Source organism: Aythya ferina (genome assembly GCF_964211825.1).
Source record: "Aythya ferina genome assembly, chromosome: 19".
Classification (NCBI taxonomy): Eukaryota; Metazoa; Chordata; class Aves; order Anseriformes; family Anatidae; genus Aythya; species Aythya ferina.
The window spans coordinates 9,302,749-9,324,537 of NC_140309.1; the positions used below are offsets into that span (position 1 = coordinate 9,302,749).

Here is a 21,789-nt window from a genome sequence, read left to right on the forward strand (position 1 = left end):
CTTGGAAAATGAAGCATGAATTTTCCTATCTGAAATAATGCACAGTGCTGGGCTCCTTGGGGTTGGCTTGTATTTCCTCAGGGGAAGCAGCTTGGAAGCCCAGGGGAGCTGATTATTTGTTGTTCCCATTTATTACAAAGCACTGTTATTATTTACAAAACATACACTTTATGTACTGTTACTGCATTCATGTGCAATAACTAGTCTAAACTCAAATCCCTAGGAGAACTGCTGAAAGAGAAGCAATTCTACCACGTATTAATAACCCTAGGATTTCCCCAGGTTTAAGGGAATAGAAAATATGTCTCATACAAGTGAACTTGCTCTTTCTTACAGTATAAAACTGCTCTTTTCCAATGATAGCAATGAAAGGATATTGCTTCTGTCACTGATGCCACTGGAAATGTATTGCCCCTCTCCAAGAAACCAATGAAAGGATATGGCTGGTTTATTCTCTAAATGAGGCTGCTGAGAAATATGCTGCTCCCAGCGCTAGCCCAGGCATGATGCTACTGCTGTGTCCCCAGCCTGAAGGCACCATGTGAGCATCTTGGTGCCAAATGGCAAAACTGTGGAGAAAACCAAACCAGAGTTTGAGATCTAAGCAGAGGAAAGAAACTGTCCAAATGTCAGATAGAAGTGAATCCCTAGGTTCCCTCACCGAGGCTGGAGTAGGGCTCAGCTGCTCTATAGCACAGCCAGGATCTGGCCCCTTCTGCTTCAGCAGCTCTGCACCTCGTGTGAAATGAGTTTAAACCTTGGGAGGGAAGGCGAGCCCACACTTAACCTGTGGCCAGGAGCCTGGCCATTAGGAAAGCTGCCAGACACTCTCCCTTTTACTGCTAGGTTTAATGGCCTGGCTCTGTGCTTAAGATTTTAGGTTTTGAAAGCAAAATCACAGAATGGCTCTCAAACCGACACTGTCTGCCACTCAAATGTGTACACCAAAGTGAGCATGTTCATGTTCAAGGCAAGTTCATGGGCTTTATAGCCTGCTTTTACTGAGCTGAATTCTGGAGCAACTTGGCAAAAAATGCAGCAAAGCAGAGGGCTGCATCAGCAAAACATGAGCAGGTGTAAGTCAGGCGTGAGCAATGCCGGTGCCGGAGCGGAGCAAAGCGCAGGCTGTGCTGCCACAGAGGTTCCTCTCCAGCGCCCCGGTGGCAGTGCTCAGTGCGGTGGCATGGGTGCCTGCCCACAGATATTTATTGGTTGTGTCAGGAATTAGTGAGAGTTCACTGGCTGAATAATAATGTGCCACGGGCAGTTTTTTGACGTTGCTAATGTAATTAAAGCAAGCAGGGGGAAAAAGCCTTGCATGGGGAAGGAACCGGAGCTTTTGATGTTGTTGGTTACTGTCACTATCGCAAGGACAAAATGTGAAATGTGAAAGGGAGAGAGTAAAGCTGGCAATGGGGACCTGTGCTGTGACAAGGACCATGCAATTACTTCCAGCTGTGATGGGAGCACTGCTCCTTCCAGCGAAAGCCAAGGGAAAAGCAGAACAGGTGCCCTTGGAACGCAGGAGCTGGGTTCACGTGTGAAGCTGCTGCTTTTTACTTGCATGCCTAAGCACTTTGCAACAAGGCTGGACTTTGCTTTGGTTTTGGTGCTTCTCCTCTTGCTTAGCCAAGCCTTGCAGTTCTGGGGAACCCTTTGTGGATGGCTGGAAATGGCGTTATGACACCAGTTTTTATATGGTGCCTTGGTGGTCAGACCCAGCCAGCCAGCAAGGTCATCTCATTAGGTCTTGACAAGACACTGCTGCTGCAAGGAGAGGGGCTGCTGGGGCTCTGTGATAAAAGCCAAGATGCTATTTTTATGTCAGGGATAGAGGACTGATAAAGACACTTTGGGTTACTTTAAATCAAATCAATGCCTGGATAGCAGGGTGCTGCTCCCCTCTGCCACTGCTGCCAAAAAATAAAATAAAATTATCAGGAAACTATCTGCATTGGCTCTGGCTTGGGCTGCATGGAAGGAGGATGTGAAAGGCTGTATGGTCTTGGACCTTTCTCTTTTTGGACATTTTTAGCCCTCAGCATTTTAACATTGGACACAGCTTTGGTTGCCCAGATCCAACCTGTCCACTGCCTTGGACAGCTGTTTGCTCCATTTGTCTCCTCAAAGAGGCGCTGCAGGGGCCGTGCCAGGGACACATGCAGGGGACACTGCTTGCACTCTGGGACTGGTGGGCACATCCCCTCCATCACAGACACCATCAGGCAGTGCTCCAAAACCACCTTGGGTGGTAGTGATGGCAGCAGGGAAGGGGGGACCTTCACAGTGTTTTTAAGAGCAGGTCAGCAATTAGCAGGCAGCCATGACCCCTCTATTTGCTGCCACCCTGGAGATGCTAGGAAGGTTGAAGTACCCTGGCAGCTTGGCCATACACTCTCTTGGTACTATTTTTATCTAACTTACTAATTACACATTACCTATATGTCACCAGGCTGATCAATACTAGTCCGAGAAATCAATACGGACGTGGAGGACAGTGCTGTTTGCCATTCAGAGCCTGCACAACGAAAAACAGGGCACCATCGATCCCAAAGGTGGGCTGAGACATGGGGAGGGCCAGGCTGCGTGATGGGGGCAGCGAGCTCACGCTGCCTTCCTAAATAACTCTGTGACACTGCCACCAGGCCAGCCTCCTGGCCAGGGACCTGCCATCTGTGTGCTGCCTCCTGGTACACGCCTGCACCCTGATGCTGGGGCAAATCTCCTGCCCCTCCCGCAGCACGCCTGGGCAGCCTGTTTGGTCCTGGTTGTTTTTCAGCCCTTGGGAGGCAATGCATTTAGAAGATTCACTCTGATCGGAAAATTAATGATTCTTCCTCTCTCTGTGTTCTTACTTGATGATCAGTGTCTTAAGTAATCAGAGGGTACTTCCAAAAGCACAAGGTCTCCTGCATTTTGCTTTGCTGCCTGACTAATCAAAAGCAAGCTGTGGCTGCGTCTCTAATGCCACTGTGTTACTTGTGCCAGCAAGAGGGACTTGAGCTGCGAAATGCAATCAAATTTTGTAGGAGGAAGCTCTCAGGACTACCATGAAATTTAGGATTAAAACGAGGTTAAGTAAGGGAATTGCATAACTGGGGGCTTTTGCCTGTCTTACTGGAGTCTTAGGACTGTTCTGATTCTGTCATAGCGATGCTGGGAAATGGCTCTCTGAAACTAAAAGAACCTTAGAAAGGCACGGGTAGGTCAGGATCATTTGCCCTCAGCACTTGGCTCTTTTGAGCAGATAGTTGATGGTGGTAGGATTAGACAGAGAGCAGTGCGGGGTAAAAACAAAACTCCCCCCAGAGGCTTGCCTCGTGCTCAACCATGCCTGTGCCCTCGCCAAGGCGCAAAGCTCTGCAGCCTCCTCCTGCCACACGTCTGGGAGAGGCTGCGGGGCAGCTGGGGGAGCAGCCAGTTACCAACTGCCGATGGATCAGGAGCCCTTTGCCTGAAAAGTGTATGATGGAAAGCTTCCAAAAAGCAACAGTCCTGGCTTTTATCAAGGCTTCTAGGGTAGCAGAAGGAGCTCTGGGTAGAGGCTGCTGGTCCCTGCAGCCCACCTTTGAAGACCTGTTGCTTTTCCTAAGCAGCAGATGCAATCTGCTTTGGTGCCAGAGCACATCTGCCAGCAGCTTAATCCAGCAACAGACCTGTAATCCTTCCCTTATTCTCCCAAGCCCCCAGAGCAGAAAGCTGCCCAGATTTGCTGTTTGATGGGGTTTACCCAGCCTTGGTTGCTATCCCTGTTTCCACTGGCAGATGAACATCATCCGCGGGAGCAAGTTCCCTGGGGGATTTTCCCCTAGCGATGCTGTAGGGACACCACCCCATGGTTTGCACCACTCTGCAGCTCAAGGACTTCAGGTTTCAGTACCGCCAAGGGGCTGCGTTCAGCAGAGCAAAACCTGCTTATGGTGGGGATAGAAATGGAAAAACACTGCCAATCTGCAGCGGCATACAGCTCTAATCTTCTCCCCCAATGTGGCAATGTAGCTGGGGACTGTGTGGGCTGTGATGGCTCCGAGTGGGTCCCAGGGGCTCCCTGGGGCATCACCGATGGGTATCATGGGTGAAGCTGATGCCTGAGACACTGCGATCACCCCACGCTCCTTCCAGCAGCTTTGCCACTGGCAGTCACATGAAAACCTGTCTGAGAGCTTTGCAGAGGTAATCTGAAATGTCCAGCTGTGAGCCTCCTGGCACAGCACCTGGAAGCCACTGGAAAGGTTGTGCAGCCACAGCCAGCCTGGAGAACATCCCTGGCCCTTCCCTCAGGAGACATTCCCCCCTGGAATAAACTCCCAACTTACAAATACTAGCAAAGAGGCTTTTTCTGAAAAAGGACCATAGCAGGATTTCAGCTGTGCAACATTTGCATGCCCTGTCCCTCTCCACCTGCAGCAACAAGCTGCAGCTGGGCCCTGCTGCCCCATATATAAATGGGGCCAGTCAGGCTGCTCCTCCCTTTTTGGGGGTGCTGTGATGTGGGCTGCTGAGGAGGCACTACAGCAGAAAGGTAATTTTAGAAAGATGGCACCGTGCTTGGGGGGTGAGCCACATCTCTAATCTCTGAGAGGCAGCTTTGCCTTTCTTGTAGGGTGTGAGAGCTGAACAAATATTCATCCCCCTATTTCTCTGCTGTTTGTTTACTCTCATTAGGGATCATCCTCATGTCATTTGTGCGGATATGTTGTGTTGTTTTTTTTTTCTATGGAGTGGATGCCAGGCATCGGGAATCATGTGTTCAACGTATGGTGGCAATTAGCCCAGCTCTGAACCCTGATGGCATGTCTGCGTCTGCAATTAGTGCTCTGCTCTATCTGCATGAATTTTCTGTCTTCCTTCCATCTGGGGCTGGAAAAGGCATGACTTGGTTCTCTAAAAATAGCGGAAAATGTTAGATGCAGCCTGAGCCCCTCTGCCACTGGCTGTGGGCTGCTCCCAGGATTGGGCCGCATTTGGTTTGGTCTCTGCACCTGGGTTTGTGTGAGTGTGGCTCAGGGCACTGGTCTGATACGGTGCAGGGGCTGTTCCTGGATCTGCCCGTGCTGCTGCTCCTCATGCACTTTATGGCAGGTTTCATGCTCCTGGCTGAGTGCACCTGGCCCTTCACTGGGAAACCTGACGGCCTGGCTCAGTGTTTGATAGCATAGGGCTCCTGCCTGTGGTACTCTGCCAAATTCCCTGAGTTGTTTTTGTAGCATGGGAAAATAGCAAAGTTCTGATTTTGGGGGAAGAAGTCAGGGCAGACAGAGGGATGACACCTGTGGGACCTGCTGTGCTGTAGGGGAACCTGGGGTTGGGAGAAACATGGCCCTGTCCTCCATCCTACTGCTCTGCTGGCATCTCGTGGTAGTCTGACAGGGCTCTACCCCATCAGAGCTGGCACTGCAACAGGGACAGAGCTGACCCCACCAGCAAGCTCTCTCCCAAAACTCATGGGCTTGCTCTGCTTTCCTTCTCTTCCATATAAATTCATCTGTCCTTCCCCAAACCTGCTTTTTCTCCCCGAGATAATGTAATTTTGAGGAGGAGCTTCTCTTGCTGTCACCCAGCTGCTGGCTGGGCTGCAGCTGATCCCTAATGAAGAGCTTCCTCCTGGAGAGGGTGGGAACAGGGAGAGGAATTACAAGGGAGAGAGGGGGGGGGCAGCATTTCTGAATCCAAATACATTAAACCACTTAATTCTGTTGACTCAGGGCTGCCTTGCTCTGAATAGGAATTAATCTGCAGTGAACCAAAATTAAAAAGCGCAATACAAAATGCTTAGCAAGGCACCACCAGGGTTTAAAGCAGCCCATTAGCTTGCTCAAATGTACCCAGTAAATTTTCATTTGTCAATAATGCTTAAAGCCTACAGTTTATTTACAGCCTGTTCAATATTACTGAGCCCCCTCAGAGTGCCTCATTTGTATTTATCTAACACAGTTGGTTTCCTTTCCAGGGATGCTTCCTCATCCCTCAATTTACACTCGCTTGTACCTCTCATTGCAGAGCCAGATGTGGCACCCCCATGGGCAAAGGTGATGCAAGGTGACCCCTTTCCATCCCATTTTGTTCCCAAATGGAGACCCCCTGAGCCCAGGTTCCAGGTGACCCACACGGTGCCCTGGTTGGGGCTGAGACCCCTCAGTCCTGTACCCAAAGGACCCACCCTGGCCACACAGGGAGGTGATGGGAACCTCCAAACTGTAGCCTTCAAGGGACGTGTTGGTCACCAGCAATGGGACAGGGGCATGAGCAGCTGGCTCTGCCTGCCCGTGGCGTGGCTGTGCTCCAGCGGCCGTCGCTGTCAGGCCAGGCCCCTCCATCTGTCCCCAAATCGGCTCCTGTGGGATGAGTCGCAGCAAGGAAAGCGCCTAACAGGATTTCCCCCAAAAGCTGCTTGAATGCTGGCAGGCTGATAACAAAGCCTGGCTGGCCCCGAGGATTTCTCCAAGGAAAGAAGTTTATTCTCGGGCACAGACACGAGGGGGTGCTTTAAATCCCTGCTGCAGCTCATGGCTGGCGCAGCATTGGGGCTGCTCAGCGCAGCGCTTCAGAACCTCAGGTGCAGCTCCCTGCAGGGTGGGTAGGGCTGGGGTGGGTTTTGTGCCCTGCAGGGAGCACAGTACAGGGCCAGCCCTTCCCCTCCACGCTAGTGCTTTTCCAAGGCAGACACATAAAAAGAATGCAATGGAAATAAAATCTAATAGGGCATCAGGCGGGCTGCCTGCAGGGTGCCTGGAGAGGCCAGCAGGAAATGTGGGCTAGGGAAGGTGACATCCAGTCCCGGTTATAAAGGGTATGGAAGAAAATGCCTCCAGAGGCTTAACCTCAAAGGTGGCCCATTTTATAAGCACTAATACAGGAGTCAGTTGCTAAAGTTAAGGTTTGTTCTCTCTTGTCCTAGCATTGGTTAGGGTTTGCAAGTGCCTCTTGCTGCTGGGAGCCAGGATGCTGTGGGCTGCACAGACATGGGTGGCTGGGCAGTACCCCAGGGAAACCCTCCCTGTCCTTCCACCCCAAAGAGCCGAGTCCCCGTCACTTGCCTGCTGCTGTCTGCATGTAGCCAGCCAGGGTGCACACTCGCCTCTCGCACACTCCGCTGGGCAGCAGGACGGCGACGATGGCCAGCAGCGAGCTGAGGGCCAGCAGGACACAGCCACCCGCACACAGCACGGCGCTTGTCTGGAAGGACACACAGAGCGGTCAGCGAGGCAGTGTCCCCCACCACCCCCACGAAACATCCCCACAAATTCCCCCTTCTCCTACAGTGGAGTGAGGAGCAGGGCCCCGCACGGGTGACTTCTCCCGCTTCTTCCTCCTTCTGCTGCTTAAATTCACCATTGAATCTTGAGTCCACGGTTCACCCGTCACCTGGTCCCAGGGGTTATTAGTATTTGGGCAATGGTGATAATAGCAAATGTATTACATGCATGAAGGGCTACGTCATTAATACAAGTGCCATTAGATGCCTGCAATGCGTGTCAGTGCCTCCGCTGAGAGTTGAAACGCATCTCATGACGGCACCTGCCCCTGCAAGCCCAGCAATTAGAAGGTATTTTGCCAGTGCTCCACGGTGGGGAGCCCACTGCTGCAAAGGTTTAATTGCAGCTGGCTCCCACCACAACACCGGGCTGCTCCCTGGTCTTTGATTTAGCCTCTTCAGCAACAAAACTCAGTCATTTGAGGCTGGAATTCAACTCCAGCTCATGCTGAGTGATGATGCTTTGGGTGCTGGTGGCTCCAGGAGCGCCCAGTGGCAGCATTTTCTGGATAGGCCAGCACAGCCTACAGCCTGCCTCAGCCACTGCCCAGCTGGTGTGGAAGGAGTTTTGCTAATTAATATTCTGGCCATAACGTGCAAATTGCATCAGAATCTAAACCTGAGAAAAGCATTAATTTACAGCAAAACCAGCTCAGCCGTGTGTATGGGTGCCTGATAGCTGCACTGTTGTGGTTTCTGTCCCCGTTACAGGTGGCATTTCCATCTCTGCCAAGGGGATGGCGCTGGCAGCAGCAGGGATGTGTGCCAGCCCGGCCAGCAGCATGGTGTGGCTGGATGGGGAGGACCCACGATGGGTGCCTCCTCCTCCAGCACCCAGCTCCTGGCACTGTTCGAACGGTGCAAGAGCACCTCAGTCCTGGCATTGCTGCAGGCACATCAAGTCCTGTTATTTCGTAGTATTTTATAGCAAATTCCGTGAAATGCCTCTGGCTTTGGTGAGTCAGCCGGTGGTAACATCCGTGCCTTGGCTCCATAATGCAGTGCTCCTGTAGGACAGGTCTTGTCCCAGTTTTCCTAACAAGACTGATTTTCATAACCCATGTGGGAGCCACTAGGAGCTCAGGTCCCACCTCCACCCATTTGTATCTGGTCCTCACCCTGCTGAGGTGTTCTGGTTAGAAATGCAGTTTTCCTTTTTTCCTCTTCCCCCAATGTTCAAGCTTTTGGGCAACTGCGGTTACTATAGAAACAAACCCAATAAACATTTCCGTTTGGTGCCCCTCACCAAAGAGGTTATAAATCAGGAATACAATCTATTAAATGTGTGTTGTGCTGCGGGAACCACAGGCAGACTGGAGGGTGTGAGGGGGAATTGGGTTTCCCCTCTGATGGCCATGGTGGGTCCAAACAGCAAAGAAAATCTCCCTGTCCCCCTGTGACTAGTGGTGCTGCCACCCAGGTCTGATACTGTCCTGCCTCTACCTGTGTTACCTCCCACTGAGCTGTATTTTTAGCACCTGAGACATCTTTGAGGTGCTGGGGCAGCAGATCTGCTGTCTGCCAAGCCAAACCAGGAGCTGCTGTTGCTCCACGCAGGGACGGGCTGGCGCTGGTGAGGAAGCTGCCGGGTGCCACCCTGGCACCCCGGTGCGAGCGCTTTCCCCAGTGCTGTGCAGTGATTAAAAATCAGCATTTAATTTATGGGCTATTTTTACACTAGAGAAGCAATGCAAATGCTGTCCTGGCAATACATTAATTCCTGACATGCAATGGAAAAGGCACGGCAGTGCAAGCAGCCACCAAAAGGAGTGGAGAGGGCGCTTAGTCAGGGACTGTGGAATCTGCTCCTCTCTTCTGCCTCTCAAGACACTGAGACCCCAGAGACAAGTGCTGCCTCAGGACAGGGGACACCGCACTGGTGACCAGTCCCTGGCCCCATCATAGCCTCTGAAGGACCCAGAGAGCAGCAGCATGGCACAGAAATGTGTACCCATTTAAAAAAAAAAAATTACTCTAGCTGGCGTCTGAATTTCACCTTCCACCCAGCAACATGCAAAACCATCCTTCTTTGCAGGAACCATTAATTATTTACAGCAATGAATTTTTCAGCAGAAAGGGGTCTTGTGAAGCAGGCCTGCTCCTCTCCCGTGTGAAGCATATTATTTTTAATGATCGAGGCTCATCATAATTATGTTGGCACAACTCCCCTAAAAACTTGCAGCTCCTGCTAGAAGCAACCTTGTAGCTGCTCAGGCTACTAATCCCCGTGGAAACGTGCAAAGGGACAAAGTATTTTTCAGGCCACAGCACCGGGAGAAAAGGCACAAATAGGATCAGTGCAGGTGAGTCTTGTACTGAAAGAAGAGCCAGATTGGTTCAGATCCTGCCATTGGGGTTTGCACAGGCAGGAGTGTGAGTCCTGGTGCTGGCAACACCCTGGTACACACAGTGGTGGCCAAAAAATCCAGCCAATCCCTTTGCCAGGGGATCTAAGGTCATGCTCTGAATAGAACTTAAGTGGGCAGGAGGAGTAGGTAAACAGTGAGCTTTGGATGGAGGCAAAGGATCCTGAGCTGCCAAGTGACCTTGGGGCAGGGTGGGTAACAGCTGAGCGGTTTTGCCATGGGGCACAAGTGACAGCAGTGGTGCTGCTGGCCCCAAAATGGGTGGTAAAAGGTGCAGGCACAAGGTGTCTCAGTGCAGATGGCAAGAGACCCCACTGCAAGCTGCTGGTCCTAGCCTGGCTCCCACATTATCCTGCTATGCAATACACACAGCTGCTTAAGCACAAGGTGCAAACTTCTTTTTTCCTACCATGTTGGCATTACCTCCCAAAGCCCTGGATATACTCCTGTAAAACAGATTTTTTGTTTGTTTGTTTCCTTTACAGGAGCTTGTCTGGAAGTTAAACACAAGCGCTCCTGCCCTGTACTGGAATTGCACCTGCAGATCAGCAGCCTCTTCCTAAGGAAAATAACAAGCCCTAAGTTTGAAAAAGTTCATGGAACAAAGGTAAGAAATTGTGGCAGCTAAAAAGCCTCTCCCTCCAGCTGCACAGCACCTCCCTCTCTCCTCTCTGTTTGTGCCTGCTGCATCTTGAGCGGAAAGGAGAGGATGCAGGAAACAGGATGCAAAGGCTGAAAACCAAAAATAGATGGGGGGGAACAATCACGATACATCAGCTCAGGCAGGAGCAGGAAAAAGCCCATTCATCACATGAGAAGGCACAGCTCCCACTGCAAAACTGGCCATGGAGAAGCAGGACCTCGTGCCCTGTGGCTGCTGCTGCCCAGGCTGTGAACAATCCTGCCTCTGCCGTGCCGGGAGATGTAAAACCATGTCAGATTTTCTGCTCCCACTCCTGGGGAGATTAATTGTTTATCCCTAAACAAATTAATAGTCCCCTGGTGGGACTGTAAATTTGTCTTTATGTAGCGTAGTAAATTCCGATTAACAACAATCCCCTACCCATTATTTTAATATTTTACAGGTCTGACACGCGCCATAGCTATGCCATTCACTAAGCAATAAATCTGCTGAAGATACCATTCCATTCACCAAAAAATCAAAATTAAAACATCACACAACGACCACCCTGGGGAGAATCACTTAATGTCCCTAATGGAAAGTTTAAAAAATGGTTAAGCCATCCTTTGAATCCAGCATCCATGATCTTTGTTTCTTAAAATGAAAAGAGCAAAGGGAGAAAAAAAAATCCAGTGAGCTGGTGCTGGGAAGTGGTACTTGGCGATTGGTTGAATGGAGATAAACCATTTTGTCCCTTACATTGGTATCTTTCCTGCTGAGATGGAAGCTGAGCAGAGCTCCCAGGATCACGTCCTGCATGCTGGGTCACACCATGCCACACATTAGTTTATGAATGCAATTTATTAATTGCAGCTTGACCACCCTGAGAGCTGCCATCCCAGATGGGGCCCATGGTACACAGAGCAGCAGGCTGAAGACAAGGTTACAGATTGCACATCTTTGCAAATGGGGGCAGAAAGTAAATACACTAAATAATTAGGAAATAAAGCCAGGGGCTAACTGACAAAAGACAAAGAGTGAAAGTCACAGCCTGTTTGCCTTTCTGGGGTTATCTGTTGAGGCAAAAAAGGTTTGAGAAACCCTGAATGAGCTGGGGGAACACTGGCTTGAAAAGCAATAGCAAGTAAAAGGGGACAAAACTTAATCAAACCTTTCTCTTTTTTTTCCATGCAGTCCCTTCCCATCAGAGCTCTGTGTGATTAAATATTCATGTACAGAAGATATTTTGGGGTCAAACTGGGTAGCACTGTGCCTAGGGAGGCAGAAACCAAATGGACACTGGGGTTTTAACCTTGTTAAAATGAATCAGTGCTGGACAGAGGTGCTGGCTGGGAGTGCAGGGTCTGGAGCTTGCAGCAGTACTGGCAAGGACACAGGAGGCTGCAGTGGGAGCTGATACTGGGAAGTGGCTCCAGATGTTGGCAGCTGGGCTCATCCCTGCTGCGGGGCCTGAGATGCCCCTGGCTGGGCACCGGGTGGAGGAGGAACCATCACCACCGGCTGTTGGAGGGGGAAGTAAGAGGGTTGGGATGGATCAGCTGCAAATACTCAAACTGGTGTCTATCTGCAGGGCAGCAGCAACACTGGAGCAGCAAAGCTGCCTTCTCTCCAACCCAGTGCCCAAGGGGTCTGTGCATATACCTGCACCATGCAAGACTTGCAGCCGCCAGCACCATGTGGCCACAAGGTGTGTCAATCTTCCCAAAACTTTCCGTGAGTTTTGCATTGAACCATATAATCACTGCTTTTCATCCAGACCCCACTAGGTGAGGCTGCCCTGCTCCTGAAATAGTAGCGCCTTTTCCTTGGGCAAGGGCACAGGAGGGAATCTTGGTAGAAAACCACGAATATCCACCTGGGTGCATGAGAGAGGCATCTGTCTCTGCAGGAGATGCTGCGTGCAGAGGGGTGGGTGGATCAAGACTCGCAGCTTGTTCGTATTTCCCCCACACAAGTCACAGAAACAAACATCCGCCATCTGGTCGGCATTATAGCAGCGGCCGGGAAGAGGATCCCACACGTCCTCATCTCCTCCCCAGCAATTACCTTCCTTTCGGCACCATCTGAGAGCTTTCGCCTTCCTATTTGATATTCCATCCCCATCCTGCTCCCATGCAGATGTTGTTCCCTGCTCAGCAGCATTGGGAAGTGCCTGGTGTCATCTGATGGGGACATGGGAGTAGGTGCAACCTCCCAAACCAGCCCTGCAGTAATGTGGAGCCCCAGGCAGGACGCTGATGGGGGTGGCTGATGTCTAAGAGTGCCATGAGCTGGGGTGGTTTTGGCTGCGACGTGTGTGCTGGGGCACAAGGACACAGAGGAGGCAACGAATCTTCAGTTCTCTTTTCGTCCCATTTGAACGAAGATTTTGGTCGATGAGGACCTGGCAGCACCACAGCATGCACAGGGGGTGCTCCTCACCAGCTCAGATTTAGCTGCTCATACACAAAATTCAGCAAAAATCCTGTAGCCACAGCTCAGCCAGTCCTGGCCTTTCAGGTAACTTTCCCACTTTCAAGCTAATTGGTGTTTTCAGCATGAATGCCAGAAAGGTTAGTGCCCAAACTGATTGAAGGGAAAAAAGAAAAAAAATCATTTTAATTAGGGAGAAAATAAGAGACAGATAATACGCCTGATGAATTATGGCTGTCTTTCTTCCAGTGCCATTGCATCTGGGGACGCTGGAAAGCACCTCTTAATGGCACTGCTTTATCTAAGAGGATGATGGATAGTGGTGAAAGAAAAAAAAAAAAAGGGGAAAAGTAAGACATTAGCACATCAATGGTGTGCCTGTGACCTCCATCAAGGGATGCGAACCAACTTAATGAAATTTTAATTAGGCAGCAAGCAGTGCACTGTCGCTGGGTACCAGATCAGACCTTCTCACCCGCACTCTGTCATTATCCTTCCTCGGGATAAGCCCTTTTCTGGCACTGACAGCAAAGCCAGGCTCATCGTCCGGGGCTGGGGAGCTCCCCCCAGGTCTCCCAGCTCTCCCATCTGCTTCTCCCTACAAAGCCGCCAATAGAACTTGCAGCCTCAAGGGGGATGGAGGGAACATTGTGCCATCAAAATGTCCCTGACGTGTCCCCACCAACTTGCACCCAACTCTGCTCTGGGTCCCACGAAGGAGAAGAGCAACATTCAGCCCAAAACATCCCCACAGGTGAAGGTCCTGCCCTTCAGGGCGGGGTTCAGGGCTCCCTGTTTCTGTTTGTCCAGAGCATTTGGGGGCAAGTGACTCAGCACGAGCAGGTTATCACCATCACAAGCAGCCGCTTCTCAGCTAAGCCCTGGCTGCTGCTCAGCCACAAGCAGCGATGTTGCAGCTAATACCCACCTTTCAGTGCCTTTGTGTAAGCAAAGCAGCTTCTGCCTCCTGTTGAGACTGGAGCTGTTAGAAATAATCCCTAGAGCAGGCTGCCTGTATTTTCAGTCAACTTGACCTTCCATGGCCCACCCATGAGCTGGTCTGGTCTCAGCAGCTGGGGAGGCATTTCAGCCCTGCTTACTGGTGAGTGGCTCCCTGGCTGGTAAGTCCTGGCTATCGTCTGCTACACGGGCATTGAAGTGTAGAGCCAAGGTCACAGGTTTCCCCAGCACTGGGAATTTTATGTTACATTAACATAGGTCAAAAAGCTCTGGGTGGCTAACAAAAGGAAATAAAGTCTACTGCAAAGTAACACGCATGAAGAGGAAAATGGAAGATGGTGATTTCAAGACTTGCTGAGCACTTATGCTTTATGCTAAGGCTGTGTAAATGCAATTAAAAATCAAACTATCTGATAGAGGTAGGCCAGGAAGAATCTGTTCTCTCGGGAAGGTCTTTGATGAGGAGCTAAAAGTTGATTTCCTGATAACCCCAAATTAACACGCCGGCCTCATACATGGCCCTCAGAGGAACAGCAGGCTCTGCCCAGGAATGGCAACCCAGGCACACCCAAGATGCTCAGCTCCTCTTTGTGCCAGAGCCTGTGCTAACAGAGGAGCAATGGATTTTCTAAAATCCTTTCTTTCCCATGCATAGGGGCACGCCACATGCTTTTTCACTGGGAATGGGACTGCTGCCCGGCTCTGCAAATCTGACCCCCACGAACAAACCTAAGGTCACATTGGGAACCAGTGGCTGAACTGAACAAGAAACTGGCAACAAAACAAACACATGAAACTGGCAGTGGAGGTGTATGAAACCTTTCAGCATCTTTTAATACAAGGGTAAGCATATGTGCTACGCCTTTTCTCTAGGCTTCGCTGGATCTTTTCAGTCCCTGCTATGGACAACAACCCAGGACAGACCAACCCAGGTACCTCATGGGGCTGTGCAAAGCTTTCTCCCTCATCCTAGGTGGGTTATTTTGTGCTGTGCTCCAGCAGGTTACTTGCTGGCTTCATAAGCAAATGGTCAATGTGTTTTCAACCCGAACATCATGGGCTGATCAGCTTCTGTTATTTTAGATTATGTGCTTGGCAAAGCCTGAAAATAATTGGAGACTATCTGAAAAATAAAAATAGAATTTTGAAATGAAGCAGCACTAGCTTCTGAAGTGCAGCACTGACATACGAACCCATGAGCCAAATGTTCCCACTGAAAGAGAAAATAAATTAGCTCAGCATAAAGCACTATTTTGCACGCTCACATAGGCAGACAGGGATCTGGCACCAAAAAAAGAAACAGTGAGATGCAGTGAAGCAGCACAGAGCTCCAAAGCTTGCCTGTTTCTCCCATCTCTTGCAGTTGGGCTCCCAAGAGCAATCTTGTTTCCCCACGGTGCCTGCACCCCTCAGGATGCCCTGGCAGCTCCAGGTCCTCCCATGATAGATCCACCTTGCCATCAACTGTCCGTGTAAGGGCCTTGCTCATAAATCAGCGTTGGCCCCTGGGCAGTGTCACCATCCTCTCTCCTCACCTGGCACCCACCAGCCCCTGCCCAGTTTCCATCTGCCCCTGCAAAGTCTCATCCTGTGTGAGCTGCCCGAGTGTCAGCCACATCACTGGGTACCAGTGATGCTGAGCACAGTGCAAAGCCTGAGCACCAAGAGGGTTAAATTAAAGGTACCCATGATATTAGAAAGCTGCAAAGTAATTACGAAAGAAGGAAGCAGAAAAAAGCCAGCAACTCTAAGCAGACATGAAGGCCCTCTTAAGAGAAAAAAGGCATGTTAATTAACCTCTAGACATGATTCAAAGAATCATTTGTAGCATGATTAACATAATCCCCCAAGTGCAAACACAAAACTGGCATTAACGATCATTCGCTGGGCTGAATGCTCCCCACCCCTTCATTGAATCAGCACATTTGAGCAGGGGATGATTTGACACATGGTAACCGTGCACGTTTCAGGAAACAAAAAGAATCTCATCCCCGGGGACTGGACATCCAGGCTGCGGCTGCTCCCACCCCTGTGCTCTGCAGGTGGGTGTCCCCCCCGGGTGTGCTCTCAGCATCCTCCCCAGGTGTGCCACCAGCTCCACACTAGAAGAGCTCCTGAGCCCTGTGTCAGCTTTTGCTTGCTTCACTCCCCACAGCCACAGCTTCAAACCCTTCATCAAAAGGCTGGTGGCTGCTATCAAAAGCTCCTAGATTCTCCTCCACATTAGGATCTTGGCTTTCATTTAAAGGAGCCACCCACAAGATTGCTTGAAAGATTGGAAATGAATGTCACATGTTCTGAAAGCAAAGAAAAAAGAACCACAGTTTCCCCAGTTCGTGACCTCCCCCATCTCTCCAAAAAGGAGAATCTCCTGCTTGAACTTGGGCAGGGCTCACAGTGCTCAGCTCCCCCGTGCTGAGCACCAACTCGTGCAGGTGCAGGAGGCTGCTCAGGCAAGGGAGCCAAAGCTGTAGCCTGCCTTAGGAAAGCTGCCACGGGTGTTTTATTACATCGTACACCATCGAATAATCATCACAACAGGTATTCGCATCCTTGCCATGGCAGAAAGCTGGTAGGGGAGCACTTTTACCTGAAACAGACTGCACTGTTTGTTGTTCATCAATTATTTGGTTGGTATTAATTAAGGTAGCAAAGATGTGTCACCAAAATCCCCTGTAAACCCCACACAATACCGTGACATTGTTCATCCTAACCACAGCCCAACCTTGGGAGCTCAGAGGCTTTGCATTACATGATATTCTGGATCTAGAGGCTTTTCAGAGGCTATTAGATGGCTGAGGCTGTTTGTAGCTGAAGCTTGTTCAAATGAGTCACTGCTGAGCTTCATTCTTATCTTGAAAGTTTGTTATTGCTTGGAAGTGTTTATCTGAATTACATTTGCAAAAACATCTGAACAAAGGCCAACTTATGGAAACGACAGCATTTTTGCATGTTTTTATATAAATAGGAAGGATTTTAAGCAGCCGGTTCTTTTCTTTGCAATTCACAATATTTGTCTTTAATGACAGTTTTAAGGACCATGACAGGATTTAAACAATCGCACGCAGACCTGACATCCTTGGAGAGCGAGCAGCGCAGCTCCACGACAGGCTGAGAAATCCAACTACTGACACCCATTGTGCTGGGAGCAGCCACGACCTCGCTGGGATTTAGCCCCCATGTTGGGATTTCTGCAGCATAGCAACCTGGAGCAAATCAAAGCTCGTGCGTTTTGGGCAGCAGCAGCAGCAAAATCATAAAACCTCAGGGTAAGAAGCTAAAAGTAAAAGAAAAAAAAAAAAGGAGAGGAGGAAGAAGGGGCAAGGGCAAGCGGCCCGCAGGCACCACGGCTGGGCTTTGTGTGCTGCGTGGTCCCAGTGCACACCCACCACAGACAGGCGGCCTTTGTCACGCCAGGACACTGCAGCAACCCCTGGGCCCTGTAGCTGATGAGGGCAAGCAGGGAGGCCTTGGCCTCCTCCTCCCAAAACCTGGCAAGGGCATCACCTGGGGCTGGCCAGGTGGGGAACGGCAGCAGTCCCCACATCCGGGCTCAGTCTCTGGAGCCGCGTGTCCCAGAGGCAGCAGTTTTGGCCACCTCCCTGTTCCCTTTACACTTAGCAAACTCAGCTGGCACGCGATGCTCAAAGCCCCACTGGGGAGCACCAAACCTGACCTGTCTGAGCCCCGACTCCATCCCACACGTTACGCAGCAGCTCGCCCGGGCAGGTCAGGAAGGTTTGGGGTCCAGGCAGCTAGGCACTGCCAGGAGCCCTGATGGGGCAGGCAGCAGGGTCAGACCCGTGGCACCGCTGGGGCCACGGCCAGGATGGGCAGCGCAGCAGCACTCGGGCTGCATTGCCTGCCACACCTGCACGAAGAAGGTACCCAGGAGGTTCCCATGCAGCACGCCAAGCGTGACCGGGAACCCCCAGAGGGAAGCAGCACCGCGGGGTCCGCAGGACACCTGGGAGGTGCTGGGGGAGTGCTCAGGGGCAGGACTGGGGGGATGCAGGGGATGGATGGGATGCTTGAGAGCAGCGTTGGGGGGATGCCGGGGATGCTCAGGGGAAGCACGGGGGATGCTCGGAGCAGGACAGAGATGCTGGGGCGGGTCTGGCGGACAGGATGAGGGGATGCTGGGCAGCCTGGATCCGAACGGGAGATGACAGGGGAGGCTCAGGGAGGCGAGGAGGAGGGCAGAGAAATACCGGAGAGCCTGGGGCAGGTCTGCGGGGATGCAGGAGGGATGATGGAGGGGATGCCGGAGAGCTCGGGACTGGGTGGAGGGATGTCGGGGAGGTGCTGGGAGGATGCCGGAGAGCCCGGGGAGGGACGGGGGGATGCCGGAGAGGTGACGGGGGGACACCGGGGAGCCCGGGGGAGGTCGCGGGGGGCGCGGCGGGCCGGAGGCGCTCACCTGCCAGGAGCCGGAGGGGATGTCTCCGAAGCCGCCGGGACCGGCGGAGCCGTGGCAGCCTCGGGGCGGCCCGGCGCAGCGCCACAGCAAGCCGAAGCCGGCGGCGGCTCGGCCGGGCGGCAGCAGCCAGGCCGGGGAGAGGAAGGCGGCGGCGCAGGCGGCCAAGAGGCCGGCGGAGAGCAGCGCCCAGAAGCAGCCGACGCCGCTGCACATGGTGCGCCGGCGGGGCAGGGAGCCCGCTCCCCGCGCCGCCCCCGCCACCGGCACCGCCACCGGCACCGACAGCATCGGCGGCGCCGCAGCGCAGCCGCCGCGGCCGGGCGCGGGGCCGGCAGCGCTGCCCGCGCCCCTTGCGCGCTCCTTGCGCGCTGCCTGCGCGCTGCCTGCGCGCCGCCCCCCCCCCCCCCCTTCCTCCGCGGGGCGCGGCTGAGACCGGGCGGGGTGGGGCGGGGGAGCCCCGCGGGGGCAGGGGGGCAGCGGGGCCCCCCCCCACCTGCGCGCACGTTTTTGGGGGCTCCCCGCCCGGCTGTGGCCGCAGGGAGCTGCTCGGCGGCGGGCGGCAGCGGGGGGGGTCTCACAGCAAACACGCACACGGGGGGGGCGGAGAGCGGCGCCCCAAAGCGCTGTGGTTTGGAGCCGGGCAGGGGTTCCCCGGGCAGGGGTTCCCCGCTCTGCCGCCCTGCACGGCTCGGGGGGGCAGCACCGCCCGCACCGGGAGGGCACCCGGAGCGCAGAGGCTGGGGGAGAGGCGCCCCAGGTGCCGTCGGTGTCCGCCTCTGGACACCTCTTAATTAAGGGTCCGATCGCTCGACCGATGTTAATTTTACCCTTTAATCGTCTAGGTTTAGGTTTCCCCGTTCGAGTCGGAAACGCCGCCTGAAAAGCGACGCAGAATGTTTGCCCGGGAATTTGGGATGACTTTAAACGAAAAAGCTGCGCCGCCCGGCGCTGCTGAGCTTTTTTAGCGGTCGCTCGGAAACTTGGTGGGTCAGCCAGGACTTATTCCTGCTCTGCCCCGGTCGCCAAGTGAAGGGCTTGTGCCCGCGTCCCGCTGATGTCGCTGCGTTTTACGGGTCCCAGCAGCTCGGCTCTCTCCCAGCCGTGCCCACGGTCCCAAACGGCAGCACGGGGAGGCAGAGCCCGTATAAATATGGCACCAGGCACCAAATTATTTATCCTGCCTCCGGTGGGCTTCGGGCAGCTATTGCCCATACGGCTGAAACAGAGGTAAGGATGCTTTTTAAAAAAAAAAGGAGCTTTCCCTGCCGCTCTGGGTTCGTTGCTCCGGGACTGCGCTGGGGGCAGCGAGCAGTGAGCAGCAGGCGGGGGCTTGGCTCCCTCTGCCGCTGTGCGCCGGGACTGCGGGCGAGCAGGGGACCGGCCTCCAGCCCGCGAGAGCGTCTTGTCCTTGAGTTTAAAAACGTGCGTCCTTTAACTTTTAGGAAAGTTTAGAAAGAGCAAAAATCACACCAAGTCTTCTTGTCCTCGTATCCCAGGTTTGCAGATGTTCCCGACTACTGTTATGTACTTCAGCACTTCTCGTTCTCTTTGAGGCATTTAGGAAAACCAAAGGGGAAAAAGCATAAATGGAAAAACAGAGATAGCAGTTTAAAACTAGATTTTTCACTTGTTTTTATTCAAGTATTAATGACACCGTAAATGGCCATGAATTTGGAAATAAAACTGAAATTAGTGAAAGGTCATCTGAGGTGATGGTAATGCTGCCCAGACAGACTGGAGGTAGGAACGATCCAGTTAGTTTTCAGTAAAGCAGAACAATGCCAGAGTGGGACAGAAGCCCTGCAAAACCTTCAAGGAACAAGCTGATGCAGCAGTGTTGGGGCTGGAGGAAGCTGCAAAACTGATGCGAGGGCTTCTCTGCTTCCCTTTTCTTTGCATCTGTGCAGTGCTCCTTGCCCAGAGCTCAGATGCCCAGAAGATCACCAGCAAGTCACTGATGCAGCTCATCCTGCTGTAAGTGATGCTTACTTTTTTTCACTCTGTGCTGTATCACACTTCATGGCTCAGGCTCTGACCACCCACAAACCCACTGCGAGTCAGGCAGGAGCTCCTTGCCCATTATTTGTGCAAGAACCCCTCTGGGTAACCCAACCTCCAGGTGTGGAGGAGCAAGGCTTCCTCCTTGGGCATGTGCTCAGTGGAAGGAGACAAGAAGGGATTGCAATGTTTTAATAAAATCTGTTAATTTTTGCCTGGCTGGGATACAGGATAATTCCCTTCTCTGAAATAGTTGGCACATCTGAGAAGGCGGCATCAACCCTCCCATTCCCATTAAGGCTAATGGACTGAGGTCAGCCACACTGAAATTTGCAATGATTTTTATGTGCGCATGCAGCCACTTGTTTTCCCATTAAAAAGAAAGAAAGAAAGAAAGAAAGAAAGAAAGAAAGAAAGAAAGAAAGAAAGAAAGAAAGAAAGAAAGAAAGAAAGAAAGAAAGAAAGAAAGAAAGAAAGAAAGAAAGAAAGAAAGAAAGAAAGAAAGAAAGAAAGAAAGAAAGAAAGAAAGAAAGAAAGAAAGAAAGAAAGAAAAGAAAGAAAGAAAGAAAAAGACGAGACTGTAATTGAAGCTGCTGTGATTGCAGTTTTGGAGCACCCCTATGGTAATTGTATCAGTTGTGTCTTCTCGATTCTGCAGCTTCTACAGAGTCCTGTTGTGCACCACTATATGTGAGTGTGGCATCTTTCCCACTCTCCCTCACCATTAATTCCTGGATTCTTAGTGATTAATATTTGTATTGCGTATTTTGCAAATTCATCTAAGATACCTAATTCATTTGAATTAACAATTTTAACAATACTAATGGCAATATTTAGACTATGTGATTTTAAAGCTTGTACTATGTTGCTGTAAAGGCATCTTTGACTCCTTAAAAATTTGGGCATTGACTGCAGAATAAGATCTAGGCTGTTAAACCCCATATTGATATACATTTTTGTTACTGTATTCCCAAAGTAGTGAGAAGTCTATGTATGAGATAGAATCCAATGCCACGTAAACATGTGTAAATAAATGAACAGACTGTTCTGTCCCAAAGATGTGAGCACCAGAAAGTCTCTAACGTGATTTGTACATTTGTGGATTTTTGAATGCTGCAATGGAACAGAGCAGTTCCCTGTGATTAATTATCTGTGAGTCAAAGACGCCAAGCTATCAGAAAAGTCTTGTTCTGATTTATTAATTCTGTCCTAACAAGTGCATCCCATTTAAATGTTTTCCAAGTCTGCTTATTTTTCTATCTATGGAGAGGGGAAAATCACCGAGCAATGAAGCATTTTTTCTTTGAGTACCTGAATTTAGGAAGGTGTCCTCCAGTTTCTCTGATGTCAGCCAACCTATGTCTCCTGAAGTCGTATTTCAACTGATTACTCAGTTAATTAAACTGTCATGTTCTGTTAAAATGTGTTAAAAACTCCAGAACCTGATCTTTTCATGCTTCCAGTTCAGATCTCTACGGTCTGAGGCTGTGATGAGCTGTGGATTGGAGCTTCAGCCCTTCTGCATTTTCCCAAAAGGGGGAGATAATTTCAGTCCAGCAAACATAACTTGTGCCAAAAATACTTGTAGCTGGAGGTTTCATCAATTATCTCATACAAAGATAATTGAATTATCCCAAAGCCTTTGACAGATTTTGGATTAGTTTTTTTGGAAAAGGAACTGCTGCTTGAAAATTAATTGCAAAATAGAAGGTCTTTCTCTTTGAGTGTGATGAGG

At 51.3% G+C, this 21,789-nt stretch overlaps 2 protein-coding genes across 7 annotated transcripts in view; one reads left to right on the forward strand and one right to left on the reverse strand.

The window, feature by feature from the left end:
- LHFPL7 (LHFPL tetraspan subfamily member 7) overlaps positions 1-18,409 on the reverse strand; it is a 65,344-nt gene extending 46,935 nt beyond the window's left edge. The window contains exons 1-2 of the mRNA XM_084493379.1: positions 18,057-18,409; positions 7,038-7,176 (exon numbers count right to left, since the gene is read on the reverse strand). Of these exons, the coding sequence (XP_084349505.1) occupies positions 7,038-7,176; positions 18,057-18,344 (427 nt within the window). The 5' untranslated portion in view covers positions 18,345-18,409. The remainder of the gene's footprint in view (positions 1-7,037; positions 7,177-18,056) is intronic.
- LOC311421464 (uncharacterized protein) overlaps positions 1-20,423 on the forward strand; it is a 50,521-nt gene extending 30,098 nt beyond the window's left edge. Inside the window, exons 1-6 of one of the 6 annotated variants that reach the window (XR_014684880.1) lie at positions 4,485-4,522; positions 10,107-10,228; positions 11,835-11,951; positions 14,292-14,479; positions 16,666-16,905; positions 18,899-20,423. Coding sequence is in view for 2 of the 6 variants with exons in the window: in XM_084493380.1 (XP_084349506.1) it covers positions 4,489-4,522; positions 10,107-10,228; positions 11,835-11,951; positions 14,292-14,369 (351 nt within the window). In the remaining 4 variants the exon portion in view is untranslated. Of the gene's footprint in view, positions 1-4,468; positions 4,523-10,106; positions 10,229-11,437; positions 11,623-11,834; positions 13,056-14,291; positions 14,691-15,606; positions 15,636-16,665; positions 16,906-18,898 lie in introns of those variants that run through there. The other 5 variants (XR_014684881.1, XM_084493380.1, XR_014684878.1 and 2 more) reach the window with 5 other exon arrangements.
- The last annotated feature ends 1,366 nt before the right edge of the window (positions 20,424-21,789 follow it).